General features: G+C 54.1%; 1 protein-coding gene across 2 annotated transcripts; it reads left to right on the top strand.

Annotated features, from left to right (window-relative positions):
- The first annotated feature begins 652 nt into the window (after positions 1-652).
- Positions 653-20761, top strand: NYNRIN (NYN domain and retroviral integrase containing). Of its 2 annotated transcripts, none has more exons than XM_008535447.2 (8): positions 653-961; positions 9338-10005; positions 10127-11764; positions 12686-12816; positions 12948-13044; positions 14527-14628; positions 14848-14949; positions 16146-20761. In XM_008535447.2, exons 1-8 carry the CDS (start codon positions 764-766, stop codon positions 19024-19026), a joined length of 5817 nt encoding a protein of 1938 aa, XP_008533669.2. In that variant the 5' UTR covers positions 653-763; the 3' UTR covers positions 19027-20761. The 2 variants fall into 2 exon arrangements, with proteins under 2 accessions (XP_008533669.2, XP_070483935.1); XM_070627834.1 differs by lacking the exon at positions 653-961 and adding an exon at positions 1217-1490.
- Positions 20762-22512: the final 1751 nt, after the last annotated feature.

A 22512-nucleotide genomic window follows, 5' to 3' on the forward strand; every position in this document is an offset into this window, starting at 1 on the left:
GGGAGGCTGCGCTGTGACCCTCTCCTTCCGGCTCGGTTTCCAGCCCGGAGTTTCCTCAGGCCCCAGCTCCCCACCCTGCTCTCCCTCAGCCCCTTCCTCCCAGGGAAGGAGTGGCACCGGTCCCCGTCTCCAGGGAGGCCTGGGAGGGGCGGGTGGGAGGGAGGAACCGGGAGACAAGCCTGGTCCCTGAACCAACCCCCTGTCCCCCAGCCGAATGGTCCTCCTTCCCCTTCCTCTCCTTCCACTGGGGAAAGGGGAACGTGGAAGGAAATTAACTTTGACCCCTGGATTCTGGCTGTGAGCCTAACACTCGTGTAGAAGGCAAAGGTTTCCAGGACCCTCCTCGCCCCTCCTTACCCCTCCCCCGCCCCGCTCCCCCTCCCCCTCCTCCTCCCTCCGCGCCCCTGCAAGCTACCCCGCAGACAGAGAGAGTTCATCCTGCAGGGGCCGGCGGGTTGGTGAAGGGGGGGTTGGGGGCGGAGGGAAGGGCGGCGGGAGCCCGATCGGTCCCACCCCCGGCTGCAACCCCTGGCAGGAAGAGATTGTCGCGGGAGCCGCCGCCGAGAGGGACGGAGCTCGGGAGGGCGGGCACCGGTGCCGGGGCGGGTGGGTCCGAGAGCCCGGAGGAGGGGGCCGGGGCGGGGGCCGCCGCGGGGGGCAGGGGGCGCGACAGAGGCTCCGCCGGCCCGGGCTGGGGTGCCTCTCATCCTGGGACCCCGGTGACACTGCCGGCTCCCTCCCTCCAGGGGCGGGCGGGGCAGCCATGCTCCTGTCCGGGGGCGACCCTCCGGCGCAGGAATGGTTCATGGTGCAGACCAAATCGAAGCCCCGAGTGCAGCGGCAGCGGCTGCAAGTGCAGCGCATCTTCAGGGTCAAGCTGAACGCCTTCCAGAGCCGCCCGGACACCCCCTACTTCTGGCTGCAGCTCGAGGGGCCCAGGGAGAACATGGGCAAAGCCAAGGTAAACAGCTTCTCCCCACCCCCACCCGTCCTTTCCAGCCAGAACCCTCTCTCGCTCCCCCGTCCCTGGGAGACAGGGGTCCCCAGAGGTCCCCCGACCTGGACCCGGCAGTATGGCGTGCAGGTACTGGGCCATCCTCCCTTCTTTCCAGATCTGCAGGCTTGGTTCCTTCCCTCTGGTTCCTTCTTTCTTTTCTGCCCCACCCCTCTCTTGCGTGTCACTTCTGTCCCTCAAGTGCGCTGAGAGAGGCTCAGCGGTAGCGGCCCAAGAGCCTTTTCTGGCCGGGGCCTCAGCATCCACAGCCCCTCTTCTCCCCCTGGGGAGCAACTTAAGGTCCTGCATTTCTATGGCCTCTGTAACACACCTCTTTGTTCTCCACAAAGACTCTGGAAGGCCTGGGTCTTTCTGTCTCCTTAAATCCTGGGCTGTCCCTTGGAGACTCTCAGAATGCTGGGACTGGAGGGGCCCTTAGAGACGTTTCTGGAGCAATGCTGGCATTTTACAGATGAGGAATTGGGGACTGGAGAGGGTAAGAGGCCTACCTGAGTTCTCAGGGTCAGGTAGGTCGGAGGGTAGCGGGGCTGGGGCCAGCACCTAGGCCTCTGGGCTCCCTGGCCCACACTTGATGCCCTGGGCAGCCTCTTGCAGGGCTCAGGGGTCCGGGTGCAGCTGCTCTGGAAGGCACCAGCCCTTGGGGATGGGTGGGAATCTGGGAGGAGGGCTGTGGGCTTTCAAATGAAAGGGGCTGCTGTGTGGGCTGGACACTGGTCCGGCCAGGTCACAGGGCGGCTGTCTTGCATTCTTCCTGGCTCTCTCACAGGCTGCTCCTCAACCTGGGCCTCTCAGGTCCCCTCTGACCCCCAGTCATGGCCAAGGTCTCCCTCTCCCCCGAGATTCCCTTATCTTATCTTTTTCTGGTAGGAATGCTACAGCTTCCCTCTGCCCCAGACCACAGCTATCCATGACTCCCCGCCACCCCCCTCCACCCCCCCCCCCCGCCCCCCGCAACATACACCCCTTCCCCAGCTGGGTCTACACCAATATCCTAATTGGTCAAGGCCACGGATCAGGGAGGCCTAGAACATGCTAGCCAGTGGGTGGGCAGGCAGGCTGGAAAGTTCCTCCCTCAGCCCCTCCGTGGAGCTGCTGCGCCAGCAGTTTTTCTGGTTCTGACAGAGGTGCTGGGGGAGGGGAGGGGTGCCTGCCCGGAGAACAGATGTGCAGGAGTCCCTCAGATTAAGGCTTTTCAGTAACTGAAATAAGGTGGGCTAACAGGAGGAGGCTTTGGGGTTGTTTTGGGTTCTTAATCCTTTTGTTAATTTGAAATACAACAGCTCACCCTTTTATGGAACTGGTGTGTTTTCAGGTGCCTAGCTCCCCTGCTCTCTGCTTCAATCCTGGCTCAGCTTCTCCAGGCCTGTGGGCATCTGCTCCCACGGTGGCCTCAGGGTTCCTGGGCCACTGCTCCCTCCTCTGTACCCCAGGCCCTGCTAAAGTAACTGGTGTCTCCTGCAGGTCTCCCAGCCCCCCCCCCCACCCCAACCTGGTTCCTCTATGTCTTCCCCTGGGGAAAGGCACTGTTTAAGATGGAAACATAACGTAAGTAACTCCCTCCCTTATTGCATAGAATAAGCAGAAAGGAGATGGTCGGAGGTTTGGAGCAGGAGGATAGGGAAGGTGGGGAGGATAAGGTTTTGTCCCCGGACTTAGAGGATCTGGGCTCAATTCTCTGTCACCAAGTCACATGGGACAGAGAGGTGTGGTGGAGAGAGTGTGAGAATGGGGTTTGCAACCTTCTAACTGAGTGACCTGGGTCAAATCATTTACCCTCTCTTGAGCCTGTTTCCTCATCTGTAAAACAATATAAGGACACCCACTTCATGGAGGGGTTGTGAGAGTCCATGGAAATAATGCATGCTTAAGTAATTTTGCAAAACATGGAAAGCTACAGAGTACAGATGTCAGTTACTATTGTTGTTAAGTAGTTGTACAACTTTGAATGAGTCCTTTTTCCTAAGCGTCTATCTCCTTGTTTGTAAAGTGAGAGGTTTGGATTAAATGTTCTCTAAGGTCCAGTGATCTGATACTGGAAAATTTCCCAAGTGTAAGGATGTCTTGTGGTTTCCATGTGGAGGTGCCGTGGCTGACCCCAATCCCAGCTGAAGGGGCACAGAATCACGCACTTTGATAATGGCCCACTGTCTGCCGGCTACCTGGCGGAGAGGACTCAGTGAGCCTGGAGGTTGCAGGACAGGGGAGGGGGTGGGGATTGGAGTGGCTTGTTTATGAGGGAAGGAGGGGTCAAGAAGGATCCAGGCTCCTCTGGAGAATGGCCTGGGTGTGTTTCTACATTATATGCTGCTGGTTTTCCAAGAAAATCTCTGTAGAACTCAGCAGTGCCTTTCAATTGTTTTCCTGTGGTGAGATTTAAAAAATAGTGAAGGCATTGCTGGAAATCATATTCTCAGGCAGCAAAATCAAACACTGGGGAGGCCTGGCCTCTCCGGGGTGAAATCAGCAAGTGGAAAGGAGAGTTTAATAATGGTTATAGTTGTCCAGGGACAAGCCCTGCTCAGTCCTTGGCAGCGTGTGAGGAAAGGTTGGGCGCAGAAGAGAGGTGACAAGTTCGCTTCTCCCCATTGGAGACGATGGAGGGACCTGGAGGGAGGTGATGGGGAGCCAGAGACTGCTTCTGGGAGCTGGGGGGCAGGGTGTGGTTTGCTGATTTTTGGCTTGGCTTTGAGATGGAAGTTGATCTGTCCCTGCTCCCACATTAACTGTGAATGATGCCCTGGAAGCTGGTAGTGGCCAGGGGTGTGCTGGAGCTGGCTCCTACTGACCCACTGTTAAAATTTCAGGAGGTTTGCAAGCCAGTGGAGTCCCATTGGTAGTTTGAAATCAACCTAGATGGGAGTATTTACACCAGAGAAATTGGCAAATGCTACAAATCAGGGCTACCTGTGCCCCCTCACCCCCCACCGATTGTTAAATGCTTACCAGCACACCTAATTGTTTTGTGGGCACCTAAGCCTTCTCCTTATTTTGGACTTAACTTTTCTTTTATCAAAGTAATACCAATTTAAAAACCCCATAATTTTTATTTTTTATTTTTTTTAGGATTTTATTTGTCCTTTTTCTCCCCAAAGCCACCCCCCGGTACATAGTTGTGTATTTCTAGTTGTGGGTCCTTCTAGTTGTGGCTTGTAGGATGCTGCCTCAGCATGGCTTGATGAGCAATGCCATGTCCATGCCTAGGATTCCAAAGGGCGAAACCGTGGGCCGACGAAGCGGAGTGTGCGAACTTAACCACTCGGCCACGGGGCCAGACCCCCAATAATTTTTAAAAAGCTCACAGTAGAACACAGTGATTTCCTGCCTTGTCCCTCCCAGCTCTCTCTTCAGCGCCCTCCCTTGTGGACAGCATTTGTTCTGGCATTTACACTTCTCCACATTCCTAAAAAAATATGTAGACACTGTTATCTTTTTTTTCCCCCTGCTTTTTATTTTCTCCCCAAATCCCCCCAGTACAAGTTGTATACCCTAGTTGTGGGTCCTTCTAGTTGTGGCATGTGGGACACTGCCTCAACATGGCCTAATGAGCAGTGCCATGTCCTCGCCCAGGATCCTGGGCCGCCGAAGTGGAGCGCTTGAACTTAACCACTCGGTCACGGGCCGGCCCCGACACTGTTATCTTTTGATTCATCAGTTTTAGATACTTTTTACTTCCTATTATTGTAGGGGAGGATTTACCTCCCTGACGCTGCCATCCTCTTTCTTCCCAACATAGTTATATTTCAATTTTCTGTTAAATTTATATTTAGTATTTGTGTCATTATGCCCATGTAAATGGTATTCACGTAGAAGCATTGAAGTGCACTTTGATCATGTTTTCTTTCTTTCTTTTTCGTTTCACTGAGGTTAAGAACTCTTTGTTTTCTAACTTGCTTGTTTTTCTTTGTACTATTGCTAATTCTTATGACTTCCAACAGTCTCTCAGTACAGTTTTCTACAAGGTCAGTCTATTGGTTCAAAGCATTCTTTCAGTTACAATTTTTTTTCTTGGAAAATCCCTCCTTCTGTCTGGCCAGTCACTTTCCAGGGCTGCACAGCTGTCATCCTGAGACTTCAGTTGATTGACATCCTTGGCATCCTTTGCCTTTTGCTCTTTGTTAAATACCTTATTTCCTGGATCGCGTGTCTTTCTCTCTCTTGGGTTGGTGGAGCACGTCCATCAGTGGCTTCTCAAGTTAGAAAGACGGTGTGGTGCTGAAGAGCACACTGCTAACTGCTCTCCACACGCCTCTCTCTTGAGTCATACTCTCCAATCTGAGCTAGTTGGCCTCCATGCTTGGAGACGGTTGTCATCCTGGAACAGTGCCTGACGTGAAGCAGGTGCTCAATAATGGTTTGTTGAGTGGATGAATAAATTCTGAGATTTCTCTTCACTATCATCCTGGAGATTATCTTTGCTTTTTTCCTATGTTGGATCTCCTGTCTTGATTTGCAGAGTAGCTTCCTGAGAAGGGTTTTATAGGAGGTAGCATGTTGGGGTTGCATGGATACATTCTGTCTCTAAAGGTCACTTAATTGATAATTTGGCTGGTATCAAATTGTAAGTGGGGAATTATTTTCCTTCAGAAATGTGAAAGCATTTCCTCATTGACCTCTTAGTGTTGAGAGGTCTGAAGCTTTTCTGGTCCCTGGTCCTTTGGATGTGAAGTTTCTTCTCTCTGGAGGTTTGTAGTTTCCTTCAATGTCTTGAGGTTTCCCTGGGAAACCCCTTTGTGTGGGTCTGTCTTTATCGTTGGTTACAATTGTACTTGCTGGGCCCTGCCATCTGGACACGCAGGTTCTTCAAATGTAAGACACTTTCTGGAACTATTTCATTGATGATTTTCTCCTGTGTTTTCTCTGTCCTCTCTTTCTGGAATTTTCCTATTCAGACATTGGACTTTCTGGACTGGTCTACTTTTCTTATTTTTTTCTCCTGTTTTCCAACTCTGACTTTTTGTTCTGCTTTCTGGAGATTTCTTCAACTTTATCTTCCAACCCTTTTCTTGAGTCTTTCTTTTCTGCCGTTTTATATATATATATATATATATATATATTTTTTTTTTTGCTTGAGGAAGATTAGCCCTGAGCTAACATCTGTGCCAGTCTTCCTCTATTTTGTATGTGGGTTGCTGCCATAGCATGGCTGATGAGTGGTGTAGGTCCATATTCAGGATCCAAACCCGTGAACCCAGGCTGTCAAAGCAGAGTGCACCAAACTTAACCACTATGCCATGGAGCTGGCCCCCACCATTATATTTTTAATGTCTAGAAGTCATTTATGTTCTCTCTGAATTCTCTGCCTAAACATCCTATCTTATGCTTGTTTGATGTGTGCAGAACTCTCTGTTATCTCTCTGAGGACAGTAATGAGAGTAAGCTCCCTGACATTTCCTTTCCCTGCTGGTTTCTCTTCCTTCAAGTTGCTTTTTTTTCTGTATATTTTCTGTATGTTTATTTCACATGAGAAATTTTCCTCAAATATGAGGTAATCCTTGTCTGGTTAAGAGTGAAGAACAAAAGGCCGACTGGGAGCTGAGGCTGAGGGTTGTCGATTTTGAGCTGGTTGTGTAGAGATCTGGGCACTGTCCGTTAGGAAACCCACTTGGTGATCTTCAGGTCTTTGCTCTTGGACTGGCCCGATTTCCAGAATACAGTCCTCTGTTCTCTATCCTAAAGGATCAGGGTCTGGCTGCTGAATCTCTGAACAGGAAGACCAAATTTCTCTGCACTTCACTGCAGACATCCTTACTTGGCACCCCCCCTGCTTCCTCCATGTTTTCTGTGTGTGGTACCCACACCCTCAAGCATTCTGATCAACCTCTAATCCTAGGACCTTGCTTTCCGCTCTCTAGAGGTCAAACCTCCAGCATGTGGGGAGGTATTTGCCCAGCCTGTGTGTCGGGGGTGGTCGGGATCCTGGATCTAACTGCTCCTCAAACAGCTTTACCTCAGTCTACCTTTTTTTTATGTTCTCCTTCACTGCCTGTTCCAGAGTCTCCTGGTGATGCCATTTTGAGCCTTTTGAGTATTCTGCGGTCTAATTTGGAGCAGCTCTGGAAAGCAGACAATGAGTGGTAACTGCATTATGAGAAAGGAGAATCCTACCTCGGGTGTTAAATAGTAAAGCCCCTGATCAAGCGTAGAGCAGTATTAAACCATTTGGCGTTATTGTTTTATTTCACTTACAAGTTGACAAAGGACCTGTGGGACTTTGAGAAGTATATTTTTACAAATACCGCACTCTTTTTCTGTTCTTATTTTGTTCCTGCCTCTTCTCTACTTTTTCTTCTCTTGGAGGAAAAAGGCCTGGGTGGGCTTTAAGCAGGAAAATTGCTCCAGGTATTTTCTGGATGTAAATGCCTATTGTTTCCTTATTTTATTTGCTCTGAGGTATAGACAGAGTCATGGTTAAGACCCCAGATTTTGGAGTCAGAGTGCCTGAACATCCCAGCCTACAGTCTGTGTGTTGACATGTGCCCTTCCCTGCTCACCTGAGATGGGGATGGCAGTAATTTTCTAATAGACCTAAGAGAGGAATAAATGACATAATGTGTGTAAAGAGCCTGGCACAGAGTAAGTATTCAATAAATGTTAGTTCAGATTTATTATTTTGAAAATTATCTCAGTTCCTATATATCTTTTAGTTAAAAAATATTGAACAGTTAATGGAACAATAAATATTTTAAGCTCTTTGCACAAAGGAAAAAACCACCCATAATCTTCTTTCACAGCACATCTCTTCATTTTTACATATTGTTTTCACAGTTGGAATGTGGGGTGCACGGGTTGGGGGCATTGGTTAAGGTCTGTGGGAGGTAAGCCACCTGGTCAGGTTCACCCTTGCTGTGCAGTGGGACCAGCTGAGGTTCCGGGTGGGAGGGATTGGCTTGGGATGTCCATCATGTTTTGAGCTGGGTTTGGACTGATTGAAAAGGGCTTAGACCTGAGCCTAAGTGTCTGGCTCTGTTTCAGTGCCTTCGGGGAAGGGGTTGGAGCTCTATCGCCTGGGCCAGGTTGAGGAGGTGAGCCTAGGCCTGAGGAGGGCAGGATGGCTTGGGTACTGGACAGAAGGGCTGGAGCGGTCTTTAGGATGGTTGTCAGAGACCCCAAATGGAGCATTTGTTCCCTAATGGAACTATCAGGGGAAAGCAGGAAGAGGGGTGACTGTCATCAACACAGGGATGTGGAGGGACATGAAGGCAATTGCAGTCAACCTGGTTGGCTGATTAAGAGGGAGTGCTCAGCTGCCTTGGAGCTCATGGGGTCCTGCTGGTGGAACTCAGCCATATAGTGGAGGGACCCAACCTCTCCCATGCCAGCTACTGCCGGAGACTGAGTGTATGAGTCCTGTAAGCACGAGGACTTGGTCTGCAGAGAGCCAGAGGCCTTCCTTTTGGTTCAGCCATTGTGCATATCTGCGGGGTTCCCCTGGATGCTGGCCCAGTGACTTATCTCCTCCTCTGTCTCCTCTGGGCAACAGAGTTACCATGGTTACGGGTACAGGTTGTGCCAGAGACCTTCTGGAGGGGGATTAAGGCAGAATCCCACAGGATTACCCTGTAGTACTGTGCAGACAGCCCGAGGAGGCCTAAAGAGCTCTGGTTTCAGGGTCAGACAGATGTGGGTTGTGGTCCTGGCCCCGTCACCCTCTAGCTGTGTGTCCTTGGGCAAGCTACATAGCCCTCCTGAGCCTGCAGAATGGGAATAGGCTGTGCCAGGCATGGGGTTAAGCTCTTCCTTTGTATTAACTTACTGATGCTTCAAAAGAGCCTAATGAAGCGGGACCTGCTATTATCCCCATTTCACAGTTGAGGAAACGGCACAGGGAGGATAAATAACTTGCCCCAGGTCACACAAGTTCCTGGCCCAGGGAGGGAGGGTACTCAGCAGTGTGCAGTCTCTTTCCTGCTCGCTATTTCACAATTCTAGAATGCCAGAGTAGGTCTGCACCTTAGGACTGCTTCATTCAACCTGCCATTTTACAGGTAAAGAGACTGAGGCCCTGAGATGATAAATTCCACACCAGGACTCTAACTGACTGAAGTCAGGTTGGAACCAGAACCAGGTCCCTTGACTCTGAGCCCAGTGCTCCCCTTTCTCCACAGGCCTTCCCATCTGTCAGAGAGGTCTCTGGAAAGAAATAGTGTGTGAGGAGGCAGGACCAGGGAGAGAGGGGCTGGCCATGGGGAGTCGTTTGGCTTGGGGCTGGAGGGGGAGGGCACATGCGTGGTGAGGGCGGGCCTTCTGGGTGGGTGAGTGTGAGTCAGTGGCAGGCCCATAAAGGGCTGCTGACTTCCTTTGTGCTCTCCTCTCTGGCTTCAGGAGTATCTGAAGGGCCTGTGCAGCCCCGAGCTGTGGAAGGAGGTTCGCTACCCGGCGGCCCTGCACTGCGCCTTCCTTGGGGCCCAGGGCCTCTTCCTCGACTGCCTCTGCTGGAGCACCCTGGCCTACCTGGTGCCCGGCCCTCCTGGCTCCCTGATGGTGGGCGGGCTGACTGAGTCTTTCATCATGACCCAGAACTGGCTGGAGGAGCTGGTGGGGCGGCTGCGCTGGGGTCCTGCCCCTCTGCTCACCCCCCGAGGGATCTGGGAGGCTGAGGTGACCCGGGCCTTTGGGGCCCTGGTCTGGATCCGTGGTGACCAGTATGCAGGGGACCTGCTGCAGCTGCCCCCAGCGGTCCAGGAGCTGCTACTGAGCCTGGTGCGGGATGCTGCGGGCAAGGAGGACATCATTGAGTGGCTCAGCCGCATTGGCACCTCCGACTCCCGCTCTGACCCGGAGGTCCTGATCTGCCCTCCCCACCAGCAGAAGGAAGGCCCGGCCATGGTGTCCATGGGAGATGGTCCTGGGCCCCTCCTGGAGATGGGGACCCTCCAGAATGGGAGCCCAGAAAATTCAAAGAGATTAACCAGCCTGGGAGCCACCAGGTCCCTAGTCTCAGGCACCCCAAGTCAGAACGCACAGCAGGAGACAGCCAACCAGCTGGTACGGTAAGTTCTGGAGACTCAGGCTGGCTTCTCTGCCCCTCCCCCTGCACCCCAACCCCAAGGAAATAGTAGCTTAGGACCTAACTGGCCTTCCCACTTTCCAACAAACTTGGGCTTCCTCCAGGGTCAGTTCCAACAACCACGGTGGTACGGACAGTGCTCGCGAGGAAGGGCCATTGCAAGCCACCAGCAGCCAAGACTCTGCGAACCACACACAAGCCTTGTCACAGCAGAGGCAGGTCCAGAGGGTGGAAGACAAACTCCCCTTCCAGCCTCCGGTGTCAGCCCTGGGTGTGTGCCCGCCCTGGAAGGCCTGGGCCCCGGGGCCAGCATTTGGGCCCTTGTGGCCAGGGGCTATTGCTGCAACCTTCTGGAGGATCAATGAACTACATTCTCTCCACCTGGCCTGGCTCCTGTCCCAGGCGTGCCTCAGTTTCCCCTTCTGGCAGAGACCGCTGGGCCCCATTCAGTTCAAGCTGCCAGGGCAGAATGCATTGCCCTTAAATCTGGAGTGGAAGCAGAAGGAGCTGGTTCCTTTGCCCAGTGTGGAAAGCCCGGACTGTAGACCTGATGGGGGGCCAGGAGGAGAGGCAGCTCTACAGAATTGCCCAAGGCCAGAGACTCCCAAAAAAGTAATGAGTTTACTGGTGGTCTCAGGGGGCTCAGGTGTAAAGGACAAGGTGAGCCCAGGACTTCCACAAATAGGGCCACCTTTGACCTCTATGCCCCAACTCCAAGCTGGAAGTGAGCTGGGGGATCAGAGAAGTGTGCAGTTGGATTGTAAGGGGCCAGAAGAGGGGCCCTGTCCCGTGCCCCCCACAGGGCATGAAGTACCTCCAGCTCAAGGGGGGCCTGTGGCTCAAGGGGGGCCGACAGTTCAGTCAGTCCCTGATGCTCAAACAGTGCCTGAAACTCGCAAAGTGCCCGTGGCTGCGGCAGTGCCCACAGCTCAACCCCCACCCACGAACCAAGTGCTGCCTGCAGCCCCCGAAGTGCCTACAGCCCAGATGATGCCGGCCGTCCAAGCAGAACCTGCAACCCCCAAAGTGCCTTTGGCTCCAACAAAGCCAGCAGCTCAAGTGGTGCCCACAGCTCAAAAGGCAGCCGTGGGTCAACCGGCGTCGGCAGCTCGAATGGTGCCTGCAACTCCCAAAACCCCCACAGCTCAGAAAATGCCTGCAGCGAAAGCATCACCTGCAGGGCCCAAAACACCCAAGGCTCACCCTGGGCCTGCAGCTAAAACAGGGTCTACAGCCCCCAAAGCACCTGTGGCCCCCAAAGCACCAGCCCCCAAAGCACCTGCAGCTCCCAAGGCCCCTGCAGCCCCCAAAGCTCCTGCAGCCCCCAAGGCCTCTGCAGCCTCCAAAGCCCCCAGGGTGCCCCAAACACCTGCGGCTCAGAAGGTGCCCACAGATCTAGGGCCAAACTTGGATGCAGCCAAACTCCTGAGCGAGCGCCAGCCTTCATCAAGGGGCAGTACCTCCTTCCCGAAGGGCCAGGGGGACGTCGGGAGGCAGGGTTCCCAGTCCAGCAGCACCTTGGCCCCCAGGAGTAAGCACCAACCTCAGGGGGAGGGACTCCTGGGGGCTTGGGAGGGGGCCCCGAGGCAGCCGCCTCGCCACCCACAGGCGAACAGCACGGTGACCAGCTTCCAGAGGTACCACGAGGCCCTGAATACACCCTTTGAGCTGAACCTGTCGGGGGAACCTGGGGACCAGGGCTTGCGGCGAGTGGTCATTGATGGCAGCAGTGTGGCCATGGTGTGAGTAACCACGGGCTTAGGGTGGGCTGGAGATGCTGGGGAGCTGGAGCAGGGTGTCTCTGAGGGGACAGAGTGTGGGTCTCCCTGTTTGACCTCTGTATATGGGTGACATGGGGTTCAAATGGGGAAAAGATGGGAGGGGAGTGGTGCATGAGCATGAACGGCTAGTGCATGCTAGGCAGCGTGCATGGAGTCATACAGCAGCCCTGCAAAGGTAGGTTTCTGTTCTTCCTCTTTGACGGAAGCAGAAATAGGCTCAGAGAGGTGAGGAATCTTACCTAAGGTCCCAGAGCCAGTAAGAGGCCCCGCTGGCCTTTGGGTTCAGATCTGTCCTCTGCCAAGACCCATGCTCTTCCCACTGCAGCCTACCTCACACAGCATGGCGTCTGGCAACCCCAGCCCAGCTTTCAAATGTTACACCCAAACCTTAAGGCCCAGCACAGATCTTCTCTATGAAGCTTTTCCTTAGAGATCACCCTCCCTGCGCAGCACTCACTGCTGTATATGTGAGCATAAATATATGCAAGACCACTTAATTTGCCACATGGCAGAGTGGTTGTCTATGCTGAGCACATGCCCAGCACACAGTAGGTCGTCAGCAAATATTTATTTCCTTTGCCCTGAACTGAGCTCTTTGAGTGTAGGGGTTGCTTTCTTCCTCCTCTTGCCCTGGAGGCCCCTAGATATACACACACACACACACAATAGGTGAGTGCACCCAGTAGGTGCTCACAGAATGTTTGATGCTGGAGGGAGGAGAGGACATTGTCGAGGGCATTGTTGGTGCCCATAGTGCTAATGCTGGTGCCCTGGCATTGTCTGCTGTGCTGCCCTGGGCTGGCTCTGAGGGAGGGTGAGGGTGGAGGGGCAGGGCCACTCCTTGGGCAGGAATTGCCCCCTCACTTCCTACCCTGTCCACAGGCATGGCCTCCAGCACTTCTTTTCCTGCCGTGGCATTGCCATGGCAGTGCAGTATTTCTGGAACCGGGGACACCGAGAGGTCACTGTGTTTGTACCCACCTGGCAGCTGAAGAAAAACCGGAGAGTGAGAGGTGAGCTGTCTCCTGCCCCCCAGCCCCTCCAGAGTCACCAAGCTTTTCATTTCCCTGCCTCTCCATCCGCACTGTGGCCTTTCCACTGAGCCCTTCCTCTGACATCTCTGTCTTCTGCCTCTCACCTCCAGAGAGCCACTTTCTGACGAAGCTACACTCCCTCAAGATGCTTTCAATCACTCCCTCCCAGCTCGAGAACGGCAAGAAGATCGCCACCTACGATTATAGGTATGCCAGTCCTCAGGCCTTCTCTCTGTGGGGCCAGGGCTGGGCCAGGCTGGTGTGTTGGGGGGAGTCCTGCCTCATCTGCTTAGGAGATGGAGGCAAATGTGTCAGAGGGGGTCGTGTCAGAGAGGATGGTGTGGTACATGGGGCCTGTGTAGACAGAGGGAGGGCCATGGCGACGAGAGGGCTTATACCCAAGGCCAAGGGGTGTTCCTGGCTCTGGGCCTATGCAGCTCCATTTCCTTAGTTCCCAGGCTTTCTTCCTCAAGACCTGCGGGCTGAGAGCCACTGCTTGGGATGGGGCTAGCCCAGGGGACTCCCGGTGCTTCAGGGCAGCTGCTTCCCCCAGCAGCTGATTTTGGGTTGAAGTTCATGTCTGCTTCAGTCTTTTCCTTCCCCAGCCATACCCATACCCAGAGGTATGTGTGTGGCCATATGTGGTTGGAGCCTTGGCTGGGCTCTGAAAATCGAGTTAGATTGGCCCTGTCTCCTAGCTAAACCCTGACTGCCTCCCTACTTGTCACTCCTAAGTACCCACTCCCCAGTGTGGTTGCAGGACCAGCATGCACAGAGGGAGCCTTTTGGGGCAGGGGAGGCCCTGCCGTAGTCCTGGGCTGGAGACGACGCCCGGCAGAGACAGGTCTTGGCTTCCCTTAGGCACCTCCCATGCTGGGCAGGAGAAGTTCTGTTTGTCCCCACTTTTCCCAATACCTGCACCCACTCAGCTTTCAGGCCTGGGAAGGGCTGGGCAGGGCCGCTCAGACATCCTCATCAAGAGCTAGCCTCCCCACAAGGTCTTTAAGGGCCTTTGAAGTCAGGCCTGTGTTTGAGGGAAGATGGCTTTTCTGCAGAGGGCCCTCTGCCGGGCACTTGTGGAATAGCACACCTGGGGCCCCGATGGCAGTCTGCTGAGAAGTAGGTAGCCTTAGCTTGCTTTCCTGGTCACAGCCCTCTTTCGAGGAGATGTGATCCTTGGAAAATGGATTGGTTTATTCAGGTATTTGTTTTTATATGTGTTTTATGTGTGTATATGTACACACACACATCCATACGTATGTATGCATGTCTTGACGTGTACATGAATGTTGTGTGTTCGTAATGGAAAATTTATGTGTATGCTGTGTGGCAGGCACTGAGTTAGGCTCTTCAGTGTGTTGTCTCATTCACTTGAATGTTCGCAGCAATTTAGGGTCGGTGTTTTATGCCTGCTTTATAGATGTGGGGACTGAAGCAGTGAATGTCTGTGTGCAAATAGGGGTCTGTGTTTGCATATACTGTTGGGGGGATGTGTGTCCAAGTTCACCCTCCCAGGGGCTAGTGGTGTTCCCAAATGGCTGCACAGATGAGGGGATGGGCTCTCTGGTACCAAGGGCAGCTTTTTTATCCAACACACTTCAATGTGCAGCTGCAAATTCACTTTCTCAGAGGACCCGAGGAGTGAGGGGCTGGTTACTGGGTTGTTAGCAACTCCCCCTCTCCCTGCAGGTTCATGGTGAAGCTGGCAGAGGAGACAGATGGCATCATCGTCACCAATGAGCAGCTCCACATCCTGATGAATAATTCCAAGAAACTGATGGTCAAAGATCGGTGAGGCGGCTTCCAGGGGCCTGGGCTGTTTCTTTCCCTTGGATGTCAGGCAGCCCCCGGCAGAGGGGTGCTGGGGCAGGGAGAGGGGCCTCGGAGCAGGGCTTTCCAGCATCTGCTGGGAGGAAATGTGGGTCTCAGCTCCGGTGTGGCTAGGTAGTAATGGGGTGTGGGTGGGTCAAGGACTCCTCTGTGACCATGCCTCCTCTCTCCCGGGTCCAGCCTGCTGCCCTTCACCTTTGCCGGGAATCTCTTCATGGTGCCCGACGACCCCCTGGGCCGTGATGGCCCCACCCTGGATGAGTTTCTGAAGAAGCCAAACAGGTAATGGGCCAGGCCTCCCCTGCCATCTCACCCGTCCTGGGTCTGACCAGAAACTTCCCCTCGGTGCTAGCCAGCACTTGTCTAATGCTTAATAACAGAGCGAGTTGACCTTTTTGGATCTTCATACTTCTACCACATATTTATGAATCCATAAATCACTTCTAGTATGGCTTTGCAGTTTACAGTTTTACACACATGCTTTAATACCATATGTATCCTTCCACAAATGACATTTGAACTCAGTGTCTTACCGTGTTTTCCAGACATATGCCATGTTAATTCATGTGGCTCACTTTAATGGCTGTGCGGTATTCCCTTACACGAGGACCCGACAGATTTATCGGATGTCTCCTGGAGGGCCATTTGGCAGTTTCCATGTTATGTTACTGGTGCCAGTGTTGCAGGGAGCAGCCATGTTCTTGTTTCATGGTGTGCAAGGGCAGCTGTGTCTAGGGTATATACCAAGTAGGATTTTTTCACATTTATTATCCCTTGTGATCCTCACAACTTGGGTGAGACATACATGACCACTATCTTCAATTTACAGATGAGGAATCTGAGACTCAAGTATTTTCCAGAGGTCACTGGGCTGGAACCGGCAGAACTGGTTTGCAGTAACTCAGAGCCTCCGGCTTCCGTGCCCTCTGAGCCCCCTTGCTGCCCACCCCCCAGTTCCCTGTGCCCAGCAGGGGACAGTGGTGGACCTTTTGGGCAGGGCACTGCTGCCCAGGCCAGGTCCCCCAGTCCCATTTCCCTGGTTTGGAAAAAATTGATGTGGACGAGGTTTGTCTGCTGTGTCCTCCCATATCCCTTGTCGGGTCTCCTTCCCTCTCTTGAGCCCCCTGGCTTGCTCGTCCTGGGTCAGGTTGGAAGCACTGGTCATCTAACTCTTAGCAAACCTTTGGTTTAAAACTGGTTGGAAATGTCACTTGGTCAAAGAGGTTTGGATTGGATGAGCCTTCAAAGCACAGAGGAATCTCTAATATGGAGGCCCCGCTAATGCCAGAAGTAGAGGAGGTATCTGAGGGCCCCTGAGTCTGGCACTTGGCCCAGCCTCAGGGACACTTAGCAGTGGGGTGAGGCTCTGCAGGGTTTCCACAGATGTGGTTTTCTTCTTGGATGACCTCTTGGGGCGGGATATCCACCTCCCTCCTCCAGCAGCCCCTCAGCCCCTCTGCTCTGCTCTCTTGGTGTAGGTTGGATACTGACATTGGCAACTTCCTGAAGGTGTGGAAGACTCTTCCTCCCAGCTCAGCCAGCATCTCTGAGCTGAGTGATGACGCTGACCCCGCACCCCTGGAGAGTCCGCAGACTGTGGAAGAAGTCAGGGAGGAGGAGGAGGAGGTGGAGGAGGAGGTGGAGGAGGAGGAGGGGCAGGACGAGGAACAGAGGGAGGAGCAGGAGATGCATGAGCCAGTAGAGGAGAAAGATGACCTGGACTCTTCGCTGGCATCAGTGTTCAAGGCTGAGTGCCCTTCCCTTTCAGAGGAAATCCTCCAGTGCCTCAGCCTCCACGACCCCTCCGATGGGGCCCTAGACATCGATCTCTTGCCAGCTGTGGCTTCTCCCCACCTGGGCATCCCCTGGGATGGGAAGCCTCCTTGCCAGCAGGTGCTTGCCCACCTGGCCCAGCTGACCATCCCCAGCAACTTCACCGCGCTCTCCTTCTTTGTGGGGTTCATGGACTCCCACCGCGATGTCATCCCCGACTATGAAGCCCTTGTGGGCCCCTTGCACAGCCTCCTCAAGCAGAAGCCAGACTGGCAGTGGGACCGGGAGCATGAGAAGGCCTTCCTGGCCCTGAAGCGAGCCCTGGTGTCTGCTCTCTGCCTGGCGGCCCCCAACCCCCAGCTACCCTTCCGCCTGGAGGTGATGGTGAGCCATGTGGCCCTGACGGCCATTGTCTATCAGGAGCACTCAGGGAGGAAGCACCCCATAGCCTATACCTCAAAACCCCTCCTCCCAGATGAGGACAGCGAGGGCCCCCAGTCGGGGGGAGATAGCCCCTATGCTGTGGCCTGGGCCCTCAAGCATTTTTCCCGCTGCATTGGAGACACCCCGGTGGTCCTGGACCTGAGCTACGCCTCCCGGACCACTGTGGACCCCGAGGCCCGAGAGGACCGCAGGGTCTCCAAAGCATGGTTGATCCGATGGTCCCTCTTGGTTCAGGACAAAGGCAAGCGGGCCCTGGAACTGACCCTTCTCCAGGGTCTGCTGGGGGGGAACCGACTGCTGACGCCTGCATCCTCCATGCCTCGTTTTTTCCAGGTTCTGCCGCCTTTTTCTGACCTGTCCACCTTTGTCTGCATCCACATGTCAGGCTATTGCTTTTACCGTGAGGACGAGTGGTGTGCTGGCTTTGGTCTCTATGTCCTGTCTCCCACCAGTGCCCCTGTCTCCCTTTCCTTCTCTTGCTCCCCTTATACCCCAACCTATGCCCACCTGGCAGCCGTGGCCTGCGGCCTGGAGCGGTTTGGTCAGTCCCACCTCCCTGTGGTTTTCCTCACGCACTGCAACTGGATCTTCAGCCTCCTCTGGGAGCTCCTGCCCCTCTGGAAGGCTCGGGGCTTCCTTTCCTCCGACGGGGCTCCGCTACCTCACCCGAGCCTGCTTTCCTACATCATATCCCTCACCTCTGGCCTCTCATCCCTTCCCTTTATCTACCGAACCTCCTACCGGGGCTCCCTGTTTGCTGTGACAGTGGACACTCTGGCCAAGCAGGGTGCACAGGGGGGCGGGCAGTGGTGGAATTTGCCAAAGGATGTGCCAGCCCCAGTCGTGTCTCCCCATACCATGGGCAAGAGGCCTGACTTGCTGGCATTACAGCTGAGCGACAGCACCCTGGCGGATATCATTGCCAAGCTGCAGGCTGGGCAGAAGTTGTCCAGCTCCTCACCCTTCAGTTCTGCCTTTAACTCACTCAGCCTCGACAAGGAGAGTGGCCTGCTAATGTTCAAGGGAGATAAGAAGCCCAGGGTCTGGGTAGTCCCGAGGCAACTCCGGAGAGATCTGATTTTCTCTGTGCATGACCTCCCCATGGGGGCCCACCAGAGGCCCGAGGAGACCTATAAGAAGTTGCGGTTGCTGGGGTGGTGGCCGGGGATGCAGGAGCATGTGAGAGATTACTGCAGGAGCTGCTTGTTCTGCATCCCCCGAAATCTCATAGGCAGTGAGTTGAAAGTTATTGAGTCACTGTGGCCCCTCAGGTCGACTGCCCCCTGGTCGAACTTGCAGATCGAGGTAGTGGGTCCCGTCACCATAAGTGAGGAGGGCCACAAGCATGTGCTGATTGTGGCCGACCCCAACACCAGGTGGGTGGAGGCGTTCCCGCTGAAGCCCTACACGCACACGGCCGTGGCCCAGCTGCTGCTTCAGCATGTATTTGCGAGGTGGGGTGTTCCCGTGAGGCTGGAGGCCGCCCAGGGCCCCCAGTTTGCCCGCCATGTCCTGGTGAGCTGTGGGTTAGCCCTGGGAGCCCAGGTAGCTTCCCTGAGTAGGGACCTTCAGTTCCCCTGCCTGACGAGCTCAGGGGCCTACTGGGAATTCAAGAGGGCCCTCAAGGAGTTCATCTTCCTGCATGGCAAGAAGTGGGCCGCTTCCCTGCCCTTGCTGCACCTGGCCTTCAGGGCCTCCTCCAGCCAGGCCACACCGGTCCAGATCCTCACCGGGGCTGAGGTGAGGCTGACCGAGCCCCTGTGGTGGGAGATGAGCAGTGCAAACATCGAAGGGCTCAAGATGGATGTCTTCCTGCTGCAGCTGATGAGGGAGCTGCTGGAGCTCCACTGCAGGGTGGCCGACAAGGCGAGCGAAAAGGCCGAGAACAGGCGTTTCAGGCGGGAGAGCCAGGAGAAGGAGTGGAACGTGGGTGACCAGGTCCTCTTGCTGTCCCTCCCCAGGAACGGCAGCAGTGCCAAATGGGTGGGTCCCTTCTATATCGGCGACCGGCTGAGCCTGTCTCTCTACAGGGTCTGGGGCTTCCCAACCCCAGAGAAGCTTGGGTGCATCTATCCCAGCAGTCTGATGAAGGCCTTTGCCAAGAGCGGCACTCCCCTGTCCTTCAAGGTCTTAGAGCAGTGAGCTGGAGCAGTGGGGGAGCCCCTGCCCCAGGGCCCTGGGCTGCTGCTGCCAGGCTTCCCCCCACCCCAGCAGTGCTCTCACAGGCCCCTGGAGGCCTTCGCTGTGCCTTTTGTAGAGAAGTTACTTCATAAAGCTTTGCTGAGTTGCCTTGAACTGGGCACCAGCGTCCCTATGGACACATTCCCCTTTTGGGGTATTGGGGGAATCTGCCAAAGGCTGTCAGATATGGTTCTCTGGCCATTTTATCCTGGGGGGTAGAAAGTCCCCTTACTAAAGGCCAGGTGCTCAATGTCTTTCCCCAAGGATCCCCTCCACCCTGTCACACATAGGCAGGTAAACACGTACACACCCCTAAGAATCTTACTCCTGGCTATCTTAACCATGGAACAGCGTGGCTCTGGACCTCAGAATGAGAACCACATTCCCCTCTCAAACACAAACCTCAGATGTAGACTCCTCCCCTGACCTGTTCATCTGGGGGCCCTTTGCCCTTGGCGTCCCCTGCCCAGCTGTCAAGCGAGGGCTGGCAGTCCTGGGCCTCGAGGCTCGGAGCTGGGGTGGGAGGATGGCCAGCCACATAGGCGTGAAAGGACAAGGGGGAGACTGAGTCAGTCTACCTCATTTGACTCCAGCCAATGGAGACAGTCCCCCGACCCCTGCGTCGATGGTGTCAACCCCACGGGAATCAAGGATCTTGATGCCAAGTGTGGCATTTCTACCTGAAGAGCTGCTTCAACTAGACCAAGGGCCCCAGGCCTCTGTCTCAAGGGGGATGGTGTCTGAAACCAGCAGTCTGGCACACGCGGAGGTGCTGGCTCTACCTCTCAGCCCCACCCCAAAGCTCACAGCCCTCTCCTCCTGCCTCCATTCTACCCTGTGTCCCAGACCCTACATGGTGTGTTACTGCTTTGATTGGATCACCCCTCATCCCCTGGACCTGGCTTCTGTAGAGCAAAACCCAGGCTCCCTCAGAGCCACCCTGCAGCGGTCACTCTTGCAGCAAGAGGGAGTTTCTTGTAGGTGTGTGCGCGTCCACTCACCGCTCTGAATTGCTGCTGCCCACAGAGTGGGCTCCAGGTGAGGGCCGGCACCGTATCACTCTGGCTGGGCCTCTAAGTGGCTTTATTTCTCCAAAGCTGAGCTGGTCTTCTGGCCTAGCTCAGGTTGTCGAAACGCTTGGCATTGCTAGAGCCACAGTAGAACCTACCACTGAGTCCAGTTTGTTTGTTTTACAGCCAAGGAAAGAGGCCCAGAGAGGGGAAATGGCTTGCCCAAGGTCACACAGCTAGTTCGTGGCTGAGCTGGAGCCAGGATTAAGCTTCCTCACTGTCAGTTCACCATAGACTGGGCTCTGGAGACAGGTTCAAGTGAGAGAATCCCTCAAAATCCTGTACCCGTATTCCTTCCAGCTCCTCGTCTCCCAAGCCTAGTAGACAATCTACTTAGATGTTGCCCTTAAACCATTTCCTGCTGCTAATTCTGTCCAGGAAAGAATGACTGGGTGACAACTGAGAAATTGAAAGGTGAGCCGTGGGATTTTTAGCAGATCCTTCTTTCCCCCTCCTCCTCTCCCTCCTCCTCCACCTTCTCCTCTTCCCCCTTTTCCCTCTAATGGTACATCCAGCCTCCTTATCCCTCCCCAGTGCTATACCCATAAATGTTAACCACATTTATGATCTTATGCCCATTTATGTGACTTTTTCATTTGACTTGCCAATAAATGGATCAAAATGGAGCCAATGTCCAGTTCTTTTTTAGCTTCAGACTCAGTTACGGGAGTGAGGAGAGGGTGGGGGCAGTCGTGAGGTGTGGCAGTTGCATGTTTCCCAGGCTGATGGGAAACAGATTTGAAGGCCTGGATAATAACCTTTTCAAGTCCATCTGACCCAAGCCCTTATTGACAGGCAAGGAGACCAGTGCCCAGGTAGTGACGTGCTCAAGGCCCTGTGGCTGGTTCTTGGCAGGGCTGGGAGGAGAGCCCAGGCTGTGGACTTCCATGCTGGTGCTCTTTCCAGTTCATGTCTTGGAAGTGGGCAGGGTGGGAAGGAAGATGAATGAAGGCTGGCATAAGAGAATGGCATCAGTGCTGAACCAACTTCATTGACTGGAAACACAGTAGAACTGGGTTTGGAACTGACTATACCTGCCAACTATGGGGCCTGTTTCTTGAGCCTCGGTTTCCCCATCTATCAAATGCAGAGTAACAATTCCTAAATTATAGGTGATGCAAGGATTATATGAAATGATCTGTGTGAAGAGGCTCCTGTGGGGCCGGGTATGGAGTAGGCATTCATCACTGTTATGGACTGCATGTTTGTGTCCCCCCAAATCCATTTGTTGAAACCCTAACCGCTAGTGGGATGGTATCAGGAGGTGGGGCCTTTGGGAGGTAATTAGGTTTAGATGAGGTCAGGAGGGTGGAGCCCCCATGATGGGACTAGTGTCCTCATACGAAGAGAAAAACTAGGGCTTTCACCACTGTGTGAGGATACAATGAGAAGATGGCCACTGGCAAGCGAGGAAGCAGGCTCTCACCAGATACTGGATCTGCCGGCACCTTGATCTTGAACGTCCAGCGTCCAGAAATAAATTTTTTTACGTGAGAAATAAATTTCCGTTTTTTAAGACACCCAGGCTATGGTCTTTCTGTTATAGCAGCCTGAACTGATGAAGAGAATCACATTCTAGGTAACGTTTCTCTTTTTCCTGCCCCTGGAACTCTTGCTGTTATCACCCCTCAGGCTCAGAGACCTTCCTAACCCAGGCCAAGTTTCCCGCCTTTGGGGCTCTACTTCTTGCTGCCTTTCTCACCTGCCCAAGTCTCTGTTCAGCACTGGCAGAGATATGGAGTGGCAGGGAGGAGCCATCCTTCCTGAGAAGTCCCCAGCTCACGTGTACACTCATTCATTATTTATGGAGCATCCACTATGTGCCAGGCCCTGGCCTGACTACCTGTGGGGTGGACAGCAGGTAACATGCATGACATCGTTTCTGCCCCTTTTAGAGCCGGCAGTCAGGTGACGGTGACAATTCAACAAGCAAATACAGTTCAGGGAGGTAAGTAAAGAACGCGGCATAGGGGCACAGGCGCCTGGGTCTCAGCTCAGCCGTAATTCAGAGTCTTGGTCTTCCCTGACCCCCTTCACAAAAGCAATGCACATGTTTTTGGTACAGGTCAGCCAGTGAAAGTTTCAGAACACCTAAGTGGAAGACTGATCAGAAAGATGGCTCAGCACAATCTCCTTTTCTACTCAAGAAAACGTTCAGCCATAATCAGATTTTCCCCATGTTGGCTTCTGAGGCCTCCGATGGTGAGATTTCTCTTTGCTGTTGAACAATTTACAAGGTCTGAGCAGAGATCTGAGATTCCTCCTTCTCTTGGAGGAGTGAAGGAGAAATGTTTGTCCGCATCAAGCACTGTGGACACCACGTCTACTGTCTACTAGTCACTACTTCTCTCGTTTTTCCCTTCTCATCTGGGGCACT

This window comes from Equus przewalskii, chromosome 1 (genome assembly GCF_037783145.1).
Source record: "Equus przewalskii isolate Varuska chromosome 1, EquPr2, whole genome shotgun sequence".
NCBI lineage: Eukaryota > Metazoa > Chordata > Mammalia > Perissodactyla > Equidae > Equus > Equus przewalskii.